At 44.6% G+C, this 14,112-nt stretch overlaps 1 protein-coding gene across 2 annotated transcripts in view; it reads right to left on the bottom strand.

Annotated features, from left to right (window-relative positions):
* The window catches only part of LOC119431381 (tyrosine aminotransferase), a 61,953-nt gene that overhangs the window by 40,926 nt on the left and 6,915 nt on the right, over window positions 1–14,112 (bottom strand). The window contains exon 1 of one of the 2 annotated variants that reach the window (XM_049670287.1): window positions 5,513–5,652. The exons of the other annotated variant lie outside the window; for it this stretch is intronic. Coding sequence (XP_049526244.1) covers window positions 5,513–5,527 — 15 coding nt within the window. The 5' untranslated portion in view covers window positions 5,528–5,652. Of the gene's footprint in view, window positions 1–5,512; window positions 5,653–14,112 lie in introns of those variants that run through there. 2 annotated transcript variants of the gene reach the window in all.

The following is a 14,112-nucleotide window of genomic DNA, read 5'->3' as shown; positions in this document are numbered from 1 at the left end:
GCCTCCAAACGCGCGCTGCTTTCCAAACTGCGGCCCGAGCTATTGCTTTCGTTCGTAGCCTTATTCAATGTTTGTGCGAGGTCTCACACCAGCTTCTGCACGCACTTGTTTTGTTTTGTTCGTTTGCTGCCATCACGAAACGATAAAAAGAAAGTAAATGTTATAAAGAAAGATGACTAAGTTCGGTAGATAAAACATTTCGTGACGTAAACACTAAAGAAAAAAAAAGAATTACAGAATGTCAGCAATTACTCCGTTATGTCATATGAATGTCCCTTTCCCGAAACAACTATAACTAAGCAACTCGAGTTGGCAGCTTTTACTGAAAATCATCATCATCAATCATCATCATCATCCATCATCATCATCATCATCATATTTTTATGCCCATTGCAGGACGAAGGCCTCTCCCTGCGATGTGCAGTTACTGAAAGTGATATCTGTATTCAAATTGAAATGTACTCAACTTCAATTTCAAAATTCAAAATGAAATGAATATTTGAAAATGAAATCGAGTATAGCATGCATGACCTCTGACATGTCACTCTGCATAGAGGGGTGGAAATGGATCAAAACAATCTAGAGGATGGCGGAACACAAAGTCGAGGGAGGGAAGTAAAAGAAAAGCATACGCGAGTAAAGCTGATAATGATATTACAAGTTAGACGATGGATTCAACGGCTATCTGTATACAAAACGACAGAGATGTGCTCCATTGGACTGAAAATAAGAAGAGATCTTGTCATCATATAGCGCCGACGGCGATGGATCCTCTCATCGGCACGGCATAAAAAGCGAAGAAAATGATAAAAGGATGTACACACATCACTAACCCACAAATGCACAAAACATGCGGGAGAGAAGCCAGCGGATGTACAAATACGTCCTGCTGTCGCTTAGTATGCGCAAATATGCACAATATGGTGCCTCATGCCCGTGTGTGCGCAGTGCTCTCCATAGCAACACACTTAATTGTTCTGCTAAGCGCATGCAGCAACACATACTGTTGTGGGCACTTACTAAACCACGGCTCGTATTCACAAACAAAGAAAAAAATGTTCTTACGCTAGAATTTTTCGTTTGTGCAGATGCGAGCCAATCATGATGTCGGACATAATATTAGTGAAGGCGGCCGGCCACTGGCAAAGAGTACTTACGAACGAAAGTATTTGTGAATTCGACCCCAGGGCTCGTATTCACAAAAGGCTCTGACGCTAGAATTTTTCGTAAGAGCAAAATCAAGCCAATCCTGATGCTGGACATATTATTAGCGAATGCCGGTCAGCCAATAACAAACACCACTTACGAAGCTTTGCGAATTCAGGCCCACTGGGCCGAACTCACAACCATTTTCGTTCGTAAGAACAATGTTCGTCATTGGCTGGCTGGTCGCTAATAACGTGGTTGTTATCGTGATTAGCTGGCACTTTTTCCTACGAGCCACTGAAACATAAGAGCTGCTTTGTGAATACGAGCTCGTCTACTTATGCTTGAACAGGCTCCCATTTTATCAGCCCTATACATACTGCCCTTCTTCAGTGCGGGTACGCAGTGTGGTCGAGCACGTGACTGTGATGCATTGGGTCGCGCCTCAGTGGCGAGGGGACCGCGGCCAGCCGAGCAGTCGCCGCTGCGCCACTGTCGTCGGACTGGTTTCACCCGACCTGGCCGATTCTTACGACACGCTTGCGCAGAGAAAATCGCTCGAGGGAAAGTCTCTCGATCGCTGAACAAGGACAAGGTCGCCGAGGGAAGACCCAGCAATCTCAAGGTTGCCTTCTGACGCGTCGTCACGTGACCACACCGTCGGTCAGCAAACAAGTTTCCGTGGTTGGATCCTTCGAGAATCTCTTTCTCTCTCTCTCATCATGGCGCGTGCCATGTGTTGCGCTGCTCTGAAAAACTTCTACCAAATATTGTCTGCTGCTCACACAATCTGCAAAAGTATAGGTGCGTCATAGGCGTAAGCTTCAGTCTTGTCGCTTTGACTGGGCTTCTTTTTTTTTTTTTATCTCTTTGTCTTCGCGAGGTACCCCGGCGCTGTCTGCGCCTCTCGGATGGCGTTGGTCACGCGACGCTGCGTGGTCAGGGTGACGCAAACTGCCCGGCGTAGTTGTGGGTGATAAGCGTGTGACGACGCGGAAAAGCGGCCAGAGACGTCACTATCGCGACCTGTTCCAGAGCGTGGCGCCCCTGGACCTTTCCCCATCCGCACGCAAAGTGTCGGCCTCAGCATCGGGCCAAACGGGCTCGCGCGCCCTCAGCGCTGTTTTTCAGGCGCGGCCGATGCCCCTAGAGAGGCCGCTCACTTGCTTCTCGAAATTTCTTGTTGATACGTACTGCTAAGCCTAGCGAAAGTTGTCAGAAAAGGTAGTGACGTAAATAAAATACGATAATGTGGACATGGGACGTTTATCAGAAATAAAATGCGTCAGGCGAAGGACAAAGTACACAGCTTTCATTTGGCGAAGTGGCATAGTTTCTTACACTCACTCATCTACGTATGGTCTTTAGCTTGTGGAATGGTAATTTGGAAGCGCATAAAAACACGGACACGAGAAGAAACGAAGGCGAAGACAAGCGCTAACTTTCAACAACGAAGTTTAATTGCGGGACCGGTCGTACTTATACACAAAAACCACATGCACAGCGATATCAACACTGAAGATAAGTACATGATGGCATAAAAGCAATCTAAGGCTCTTGCATCCAGAAAACACTAAGAACCTGAATCATGAACTGCAATTTCGGTCAGCTTTTATGGCATATGCAAATAATCTAACTCTCTCGCCGACAATGAAAGTGACGGTTCGCTGATACATTGGTCAGCGGCCGAGAGGATTTGCTCGGTTTCTATTATCAATCTTACATTCTCGCGTTTATCCCTGTATATAATGGCGGTGTCATCTAGAAGAGGGCGACATGAACACGTTTTGCAATGCAAAGCAAGAAAACCGTCACCTGATACACTTTGTACTTTATTTCTGTGCTCTCTTAAGCGCTCATTGATGCATCTTCTGGTCTGGCCTATGCAGCATCTGCCGCATGACAGCGGAATACGATAGACCACCCCTACGGTGCATCCGACGAACTTTTTTTCTGTGGTTCTTATCACACACCGACTTTTTTTGTCCAAATTACCATTCCATGATGACAGACCAACAAGCCCACATCGCCACTCTCTTCGATTTCATTTTTAGCTTGTGATACGACGAAAAACTAGCAGTCAAGTTAGAATGTTTGAGAGGCGAGGGCATGCCAGGCTGCGGACACACCGCTTCGATGTTCGTTCTGATGGGCTTAAGTGGCTTTCGCGCTGTTAGTATGAACCATCACTAACGCGCAGAAACATCTGCCGTGCTGTGCATTACAGGGGCTGAGAAATAAAGGGGTATAACACATTGTGAAACGCCGGTCTGTTTAATTCTACACCAAATTCGAATGTGGCGAAATGGCGCTGTGCATCTGCGCAATGCTCTACTCAATGGTTGACCAGGTGTTCATTGCACATAAATAACGCACGAGTGATTTATATGCAGAACGTACAGGTTGTGAGCCAACAGAACGGTTCTGATATCGGCAACGAAAGAGATAAAGCCGAAACAAGCACGCACAGAGTATATCAGTAAAAAAGAAAGAAAAAAGCGGACGCAGCATCAATCATAGTCATGAACGCGTTGCGCTTCTTATACCCCTGACACACGGGCAAAAGTAAAGTCCTTCGCAGGAAACCCCTTTTGTTACTCCGAAGGACCCTTTGCAGAAAGGAGTTGCGCCGATGACACACGGCAGCGCACTAACTTCTTTAAGTGATGCCTCAAATGAACGCCGCAAAAAAATAAAAAATAAAAAAGAAGAAAAAAGCGCTGCTTGTTAAAGCAGCAAGAGCGAAAACATTTACAAGAAGCTGCGCATGTAGATTACATTTAGTGATTGTACAACCTAAAAACTTCTTTTTTTTACCATTTTTGATGGCTTATAATGCGCTTATTCGGAATTCAACATAGCGGCGGCAGCGACGTGGAGAGAGCGTTTGAGAGCATAGCTACAGTAAATGTTAACTGTTTGAGAAATCACATTGCCGCTAAAAATTATTACATTTTCCAAGGTAAAAAGATACTTACGGGGCACCGAAGTTATGTAACACGTTTTCGTCTATTGTGCACGCTGTATGCGAGAGTACACCTTTACGCTTGAAAAGTAGATGTCCGATCTTCTTTCCCGCAAAGGAACTTTGACGGGAGGGAGATACTCCTTTGTCGTGTGTCACTGCGCTTGAACGCCATTCCGGTAGATGTCCCCTTACTTAAAGGACTTTAGAGTGCCCGTGTGTCAGGGGTATTATAGGTTTTGCGCACGCGTTGCATAGCCTTTTAGAGTTATGTAACAGTTTCTTGTAAGCTCAGCACTCGTCCTGCGTGTTTTCTCGGCGCCTTGCGAAACATCTTGCGTCTAACTACTTCTTTCTTGACGCAAACACTGACTCGCGCTATATCCGGCTTTCTGGTGCGACTGGACTTATGACATATACGAATTCGCGTTTCTTGGAGAACAGTCTTTTTTCTGCTCTGACAGGTAACACAATTTTCAACTTTCTGAGCGAGGCTGAAGCTTTTGGAGAAGTTGGATATCTCGCGGCGGATCTCCTATACACAGTATCGAACATTTTTCGATCTCTGTCACGGGGACTGCGCGGAACGAACAAGCATTTGTCCTCACCGCTTTGATTTCTAGAGTGGTTTGACATTCTTAAAGGGGGCCCTTCTGGTCTAACGGCGACTGGTCTACAGAAGCAATTATATCCTTTATCCCTGTTTTTTCTACCCTGTTCCCTTCACCCAATATACAGGGTAGCCAACCGGACATTTCTTCTGGTTAAGCTCCCTGTATTTCGTCTCCTATTTTTCTCTCACTCTCTCACACACAAAGACACATACGCGTGTCCTTGTTCTTGTGCTGTATTGGTTTCGGAAAGCTATGCGTCAGCCACAGAATAAGTGCTAATGTGTTCGTACTGTTGGGATAGATATGCAGTATAATGAAAGTAGGAAATAACTCTTGTATTGTGCTTCTTTCCTTGTGAAATATGATGTTTTTATGCCTGCGAAACAGGAGAATGTTCGGCTCGTCTTTTCTCTCTCAGCGCATTATCTTAAATTTATGCATTTCAAACACGGTCCACTGCCTGTGATGTACCACGGGTCGTTAGACACAAGGAGCGCCATGAAAAGGAAGGAAGTGCGAAACACGGAAGAAGCGAGTCGTATAAATACGAACCAAATCTGACTTAACGCTTTTCGGAGGAGCGATTCACGCAATCTTTCGTTCTGTTATCGGCACTGGTGTATCCTGCCTACCGAGCAGCTCCAATGTGTGTTGTGGTGAAAACGAGAAAGAGATGAATACGCTTAGCGTGACGCTCATCGTGATGTATTCACGTATAGACAAACAGTGGTAGGCATGCAATTCAAAACACCAGAATATCCGTCGAGTCAGATGTGAGGCAACTTACGCTGTCTGGAAACATACTGGCTTCGTTTGAGACCACCCCGAGCACGAAAGAGCGACCAACTGTTCACCTGCCCGCCTAGAGCCCGTAGTCGAGCTGCGCGGCACCTGCCGTCAATAGGGTGTCGCTCGTTCGCGAGTCCCACGCGTTGCTACAGGATGCGCTCTCCTCTCGCGCCCATCGCCACGTGTATGTCGATCAAGAAAAACAAAGAAATGGATATACGCTAATTTCTACCATGAAAATAGCACACCCGCCCGAAAGACAAACAGGAAAAGCCTTCGATGCCCAGGTATGCCTCTATTCAGGCCTGCTGCGTATGCAGCGGCTGCCATTCCATCTGGTCGCTCTTTGTCAGCTGTTAAACACATTAATCGTGCACGTATACGTAGCATCCGGTGAGGCACCAGTTTTATAGCGTTCATAAATGTATACCGCGGCGGATCGAGACGTCCTGCCATGCAGCACGTAGGCTTACGGGAATTAATGATGCTGCCAGAGACGTCTGCCGCAGCCTCTAGAGACGACGATGACTTTGCGCTGCTTGCAAATGCCGATTTTGGCGATGCATCCATCGAATGCTTTAGGGGACTGTGAAGCACTCACAACCCACCCTGTCCTTTGTTTGAGTTCCCCAACACTGTCGAGTGAAAATTCATTCTTTAGTGTCAAAGAAGATAAAAGCCCCCATTGGCACGGGAGACTGAGCAAATTGAGTGATGGGACCTAACGCCGCTAAGCAAAACAGTGACCATGAGAAGTGCTGTAGTGGAGGGCTGGGGAACATATTTTTACCATCTGTGAGAGGCCCTGTTTTCCAAATTGCAAAACGCAGCTATAATTCAATGGAATGTTAACAGCTTGAGATCGAAGAGTGCAGATTTCCGGAAACTGGTGGCACATCCTTCATTCCCTGTGCTGTGCCTAGTGGAAGCAAATGTGGGTATACTGACCATCGCTTAGCGTACTATCTTGTTTACACATCATCTAGATCTGCTGGTCAAAGTCGAGCGATGATCTGTGTGCGTGAAGGCCTGCCGTCACTTAAATTAGGAGCGTCTACTTCTAATATTCTGGATATCGACGTAAAAATCGGAAGCGTGAGCATATCAGTAATTTGTGTATATTTTCAGCCATCTACGAATGTTTCCTTATCTGCCCTTATGCGGATTTTATGCATATGCAAGGGCACTGTTATCATATGTGGTGATTTTAATGCACATAACGTTATGTGGGGCAGAATCACTGTGACGGCCGTGAAAACATACTGCGGAAGGCTATCGATAAGAGTGGCCTATGTCTGTTAAATGATGACTCCGTAACATTCTTTCTTGGGTACAACTACTCGAGCTGTCTGGATCTTATACGTTATGTCTGGGATTTCGCAAGTGGCATAGAGTGGCGAACAAATGCGGAGACAAGAGGAAGTGACCACTCCCCAATACTTATCCGACATCGTCGCTTACGCAGTTCACCGCCTTGGCGAAGTACTAAAATGACAAACTGGCAAGCATTCAGGTTTCATATGACTCACAAGCAGACACAATAAGCGATGTAGAAAGCCTTGTTTCACGTATTGAAAATAAAACAGACCTCACATTCCAGATGATTCCTATTCCAAACGGTTATGTAGCTGTAGATTCAGCATATGAACTACTCAGAGCTAGGCACAATGCGGTGGAGGGAATTCTGCTCTTCATTAACCCCTTTAACTCTACAGCCGAATTTATGGAATGTTCTAAGGTAATTTAGTGGGCCGGTTACACAGCAATAGCCATTTAGGACTCTCGCCTTCGCAAATAAAGTTCCAGAAACAACAATTCCTAATGAATTCTATCAGATTATGCTGCGTCATGGAAACACGGCAGTGTTTCAGAACTCAGCCGCAGAAGTTTAAGCTGTAGTCACCTCCAACTACAATCAACAAAACACGATATTAATCAGGCATTTTCTATCGGGGAACTGAAATGCGCACTTGAAACTTGTGACAAGACTACCTCAGGGCCAGGTGGCATCACCTACGGCGCTTTAAGAAATCTTGGTCCCCCAGCAACATGTATGACATTTAGATCTCAGAACGCCTCCCGGATTCCTGTAAAACAGTAAGAGCAGTCCGAGTCTTGAAGCCTGGCAAGACTTCGTCTAAATCCAATAATAATATAAATAATATTATAAATATAAATAATATAAATATTATATAATAATAATAATAATAATAATAATAATAATAATAATAATAATAATAATAATAATAATAATAATAATAATTAATAAATAAATCCAAGACTCTGTCTTCGGATTTATTTCGTCCAGTCAGCCTCAAAAGCTGTTTCTGTAAAACAGTGGAGAAAATCATTCATGTCAGGTTTCAGTGGTGGGTTGAAAATACCCAGAGGCTGCCCAATAACATGCTGAGGTTCCGCAGACGGCGTCGCACCATGGACACTATGATGGATCTGGTCACGCATGCAGAGCACGAACGACAATGCCGAAACATTACCCTTGCTGTATTCATCGATATTAAGCGGGCTTTTGATAAAGCAAGTCACTTCCAAGTTTTACACGACCTGCTGCAGCTAGGCATCTTTGGACGGTGCATGCGTTGGATCGCAGATTGTCTAAAGGAAAGGACAGTATTCATCAATACATTTGACGGAAAAAACAAGGAGTGCAAAGTTACACGGTGTTCAGCAAGGAAGTGTCCTTTTCTGTTTAATTGCTTTATGCCCTGTGCCTTGCCTGTCTCCCTGAACTAATTATTTAAACAGACGATATGTGCATGTGGATTTCAAGCTCAAGCATCCATGTCACACAGCAGCATCTGCAACAAAGCCTAGATGCTGTCTCTGAATTTTTTATTAGTCGAGGCATGTCTCTCACATGGAAAGACTGCTGTTCTCCCATTCACAAGAAAACTCCTGAAAAAGCTTTGTCTATTGATAAATCGAAAACCTCTAAAACATGTTCATCAACACAAGTCCTTAGGTGGGGTCCTTGACAGAGGACAAACATGGACATTGTGTGTAGAATACATGGAACAGAACATTAACGCGGTGATAAATGTTCTATGACGCATTGTGGGAACGAAATCATCACTGCTTCGCGTGCACTGTGCAATCATAAGGCAAAGAATAGCGTATCGGCCCGGTCCTTCACAATCTCTCCCGCACCTCAGAGAACCCGCCTTCCGGCCAGAAGTCCACATATATGTCTTGGAGCACCACTTGCAATGGCAAGTGCTTTGGTAATAGCAGAGGCACGCCAATCTTCCTCTCGGGATGTGATAATTGTTGAGACTTGCCGCCATTGTTTTCGCCTGGCAACAAAGCATGCCCATCACCCGCTTCGTCAGAAATTAAATAATATAAATGGTGCACATGTGCACGTGACAATACAACAATGCAGCAACCTTGTCACAGAGAATAAGTTTTGGCCAGCAGAAGCTGAGCATTCCCGATCTCTGCTATCGATTCCAGAGGTTTCGGCTAAAGTACCGGGCATCTCTCGTAAATTTTAACTACCGGAAATAGCTCTGAAGCAGTTAACACTGTGGCATATCTACAATACCTGCAGGGATGGCATTCAGGTTTACATAGATGGTTCGTGTCAAATGGAAAGTTCAACGTCTGCATTTTGCGTACCCTCTACGAGAGAACAGAGAACGTTCACATTATCAAGCATCACTATCTCCACCACAGTAGAACTATGTCATAATGTCCTCCTTGATATTCATATGCACACAACAGCAACACCCACACAGATGTGTCATCCTAAGCGACTCTCAAGCATCTTCATTGAGCATTAATTTCACGAGCATGATCGAAATGATCTTGTTCTAGTATATTAAGTACAAAATATATATACAAAGGCCATAGACTTGCATTATGACATCTTATTTCAGTGTATTCTTAGTCACTGTGGCATTGCAGGCCACACACAGGCGGACAGTTTAGCACGCGCGGCGCATACTGAAAATAAGACTCCTCTCATACCTCTCACACATAACGATGCACGCAAAAGTTTAAGTCAACATTCAGTCCGATTATCGAGAGATAACTGGTTCGAGATCGGTAGTCTAAACTTCGTTTTATTTCACATTGGCAAAAAAAATAAAAATAGAGTTCACCATTCCAGTAACGGTTACACGTTCCCTTGAAACAGTAATACATAGATTACGTCTAGGCGCACAAAGTGTTATTTTACATAGGCTAGGACGAGCCGTAAGTGTGGTGTGCTCTTGCTAGGAATAAAAAAGAAAGGTATTGTTCACCCGTTGTTGCACTGCAGTATTCATGCTCCATACCCAGCAACTGAACTGCAAATGCGTGCAGCCTGTGCCTTAAGGAAATTTTTGGAAGCAACAAGAACTGCAGATAATTACTAGTAGATAGTAATTATGCTCTGTGGTTATGCGCGGCAGCTTAATGTTTTTGCCAAGTGCACTCTATCTATACTTCGTTATAACCTGAGGTGTAAGCTTGTATATAGTACGGTAGACTGCGCTCCCTCGAAATACAAGTTCATTACAAGTTACTGTTCTATATTCTTAAATGACATTGCTTGCTGTGCAAATTATGTGTTGTGATATACCATGCGCCAATTTGAACTTTATGTGAACTCTGCGTTAGCGCTTTCGGACCTACATTTACATTTATGTGGCTATTGTATATATCTTTTCTTGCGTCTGTTTTAGCCGGCCTATCTTTGTTACGTACTGTCCCTGTTTTTCTTTTCTTGTTTGTTTTAGCCGGCCAATTCTTTATAAGTACACCTCTCCTGCACACGCAAAAAATAAAAAAAAAGAGGGAGGGAGATTTTACCGAATACGGCCCCCGGGTTTTTAAACGTAGACCCAAAGCGCGGCAGGGGAGCGCTTTTATTTTAGTTTATTTTTTCCCGTTCCCTTTCTATCTAAATACTGCCACCAGGTTCGGGAATCGAACCCGTGACTTCAACAGCAGAACGCGATAACCACTCACCCACCGTGACGGGGTTGCTTACTGGGAAATAGGGAACGTTCATGAGCGCATTGGAGAAAAAAAGAAAGTAGCGAGAGAAAAGAATAATTACGGCGCAACATGCATGCTACCAGTGACCGGCCGCGCGTCGCACGTGCTCCAACGCGCTCGGCCTTGCACCAAACGGCGTGCTTGTAGCAAAGCGAGCAATGCTTTTGTGACAAAACTTAGAATTTAAAAAATAAATGAATGTTACACTTTCGCCGTGGTGTTTCAGGGACCCTTCGTTGACGATAACAAGGTAGACCATAAAAAAGCAAATGTTGGACAAGAAACTTTCAAATTGTAAGGAAACAAATAAACAAGACATTTAAATTGACTGGTAGACTGTATATATGCCCATTTTCTTCTTGAATTGAAAAAAGAAACGCACACCTTTGCAGTCTTAGCTTTGTGCTTAGAAAGAGAGAACGCAGCACAGCGCGGACAACGCGCTTCGGTCACTTGACATGCAGGGTGTTCGTTTGTCTGATAAAAGTGGATTGCGTCAGTCTTTAGAGCTGAAATTCACCTCTCGGCTTAGCGGATCAACCTGAGCGAGCGTCTTCTTCATTTGAGCCAACCCGGAGTCAGCCCGGCCCGCTGGCGAGGTATACGCGAAATCCGCTGTCGGTCTGAGGCGACTATGCGCTGGCAGCGACGATAGAGAGCCAGTCGTCCTTCTCGCATGCTCCGTTGTCCCGACTCGACGCAGCTGCGATCGGGACCAGCAAAAACTATGTACTTAACCCTGTGCTGTACAACTTATCAGTTTAATTATTGAGTTGTAATACTTCGAAATTCTGAGTTAAGAGCAGGAAACTTAACAGATATCCTGTAGAATTGTTTTGATACGCTGGAGTGAATTTTCATGCTGATAGCTCGGCAAACTAATTACTAAGTTATTCATTACTATATGAATTAAGTTTATAGTCGAATAACATTTCATTGTTTGTTTATTTTTCTTGTTCTATTTTTTTCTTTTTTTTTTTTTGCGCGGAATACTCTTCATGGTCAGAAATAAAATTGTACAAGCTCTTCTAATGTTCCTCGATGTGGAACTGTGTTTGGGCATTACAGAGTTAATGTAAACGCTGTCGGGTCGGACTGTCTCAGCCCGACTTATGAAACAACCCACATGCGTCGGCTTGAAGCTAAATATATACCACGCAGTTGACATGGCAGCTACTGTGTTTTGTTGTCACAGAAGAAAAGCATATAAGCGCCATCTATTAGACTGCAACAAACATTCTGGTAAAAAAAAAAAAAGAACGTGAGCTCGACCTCAGTCAGTATATAACTGCCGCAAAGTACAGCATCGACAAGATTTTGTGAAATCGTGCCGTTTGTCCGCGCTCTCTCTAAATCATGCCTTATTTGGCGTCGCAAAAATATAAAATAAAAATAAAAAAGACATTATGAAGGCTGCAAAACACGTGTACTCTTGCAACTCTGGCTGAGCTGCAAACCACGTCAGCACAAAACACGGGCGCCCCCGGAGAGGGGAAAAAACAAAAATTACGCAGGCCCAACGCGCATGTTTGGAGCCCATATGAAGCGAAGATTTTGTGAAGCGGCGAACGCTATACAACTAAGGACAATGCGCGTGCAAATGTGTTTACTTTAATATTATGCAACGTGTAATTTCATACAATGCTTAAGCGGCAGAAGAGGAAGAAACGTCTTCAACAATGCCGCAGGTTGTCTGCAGTATATGCACGGCTGGGGTTCAGCCCAACCGTTCAGCATCTCCTCTGGGACTGCAGTGGCCTGCAGAGCAAAAGGACCGATCAACTGCATCCCCGAATCACCTCTCCTAAGAGTGGGTCACGCCCAATGGGAACGACGTGCATGCCAGAGAGACGCTAATCTCCTTGTGGGAATTCGCGCATTCGGCTGGCGTCGACCGCCGTATGTGAAGTAAACGCTTTTCTTTCTTGTTTTTTTTTTCCTTCCTACTATAGCCCCTACACCCCCCCTCCCACATTGAGGCCATAGTGCCATTTGTTTGAATATAGGAGTTCAATCAATCAATCAATCAATCAATCAATCAATCAATCAATGTTTATCCACCACAAAAGTCACAACTTTAACCTCATGCAGTTTTTATGTTAATGCTCACTACATCACTCGCAAGCTATACCAAAATGCAAATACCAGTGGGGCCAATCCCCTGCGTCGGTATAGTCCATGATGGCTACACCATCAAAAAGAGAAACAAAAATAAAACAAATCCGGCAGCTACACACTGTCGGACGTCTACGCAGCGAAGTCACGAAGACACAGGCAATGTATGACGTTTGTATATAGGAAAGGGCGATGACATGTGCATGTACAGAGAAGTACGACACATCTAGCTACGTTTAAGGATTCTGTACCTCTTGTGCCACAGTGGCACGTACCCATTCTAGAGGCTTCTCCAAAAATGGGCAGACACCCAGTGGCACATACCGAATGGCCAAATCAAATAAAATCAAAGAAGTAGTTGAATGTAATGCGCAATTCCATTAAACGGTCGGTGTACTTTTGGCATACCTGTCAGCCGACATTATATGTTCAGGTGGGATGTAAGAATTTATTTGCTTATCACGCAGAACAGAGGTGCGCTTACTCGCACTATTTTGTCCGTCAGCATAGAGGGGTTATACAAGTACATTTGCTGGTATTTGATCCATCGAAGACAGCTTTGCTTTAGAGCGTTGTGGATTCGGCCCCTGGGGATTTTCTTCTTCTGTCCACAGCGAGAATGACTTCTTGTTAGTGCGAGCTACGTCGATCATTTTTTTAACGATTTTATTGTGCTTTTTGTTTTTCGTCTAAGTTAGGTGGCGTATGGGTAACGTATTTGGCTTCGTTTTGCAAATGTCACCCGTCTGTTCAGAGGGCGATTTCAGTGCCTTACCAGTTTTACAGCCGATGCCAGCAATTTGTTTTTACACGCAGATGAGCTAACGCTTAGAACGATAAGAAACGTTTGCGTATTTTGTCGCTTGCATTAGCGCGGTGCCCCCAGCGTTATTCTGCCGATGCTCGCTCTAACGCGAGAGTGCCTTCGCCCGCCTCCAAGTGCATCCGTTTTCATTTGTGCAGGGTACGAGCTCTTGCATACCGTCTGCGGATTCTGATACACGTGCCCGTATGCCTCGGCATGAGCAGCAACATCTGGTGTCTCAAATGCATAATATTTTCTGCCAAACGCTACTTCAGGCGTTCATTAGTTGTTGTTCATCTGTGCTGAGCCCAATGTGACGGTGTCCCTCGGCTCACTAGGCTATAGACTGTCGGTATGAAAAGCTTTTTTGGCAGAATCTCCCCGGTGGTGAAGGGAGGAAACATTCTGATTAAAATAGAATTTGAACGCATTCTCATGATGTCATCCCGGCCTTGGACATCAGCAACGTGTATTATCGTACTATGCATGTTTCCGCTTTTGTTCATTTAGTACTATGCAGTTGCGCAGAGTGTCGCCTAAATGTCGTCTTGGCATTTTTTTTTTTCTAACGTGTTGTGGCCGGAATTGTCTTGGCTTCCCAAAAATGCTTTGTTTCATACGAAAAAGCTATTCGAGTGCCAGCCGACCGCGATAGTCAGATGACAGTGAAAGCA

Source organism: Dermacentor silvarum, chromosome 1 (assembly GCF_013339745.2).
Source record: "Dermacentor silvarum isolate Dsil-2018 chromosome 1, BIME_Dsil_1.4, whole genome shotgun sequence".
NCBI lineage: Eukaryota > Metazoa > Arthropoda > Arachnida > Ixodida > Ixodidae > Dermacentor > Dermacentor silvarum.
The sequence above is the reverse complement of the archived record's forward strand: the minus strand, read 5'-3'. Positions and strand labels throughout refer to the sequence as shown.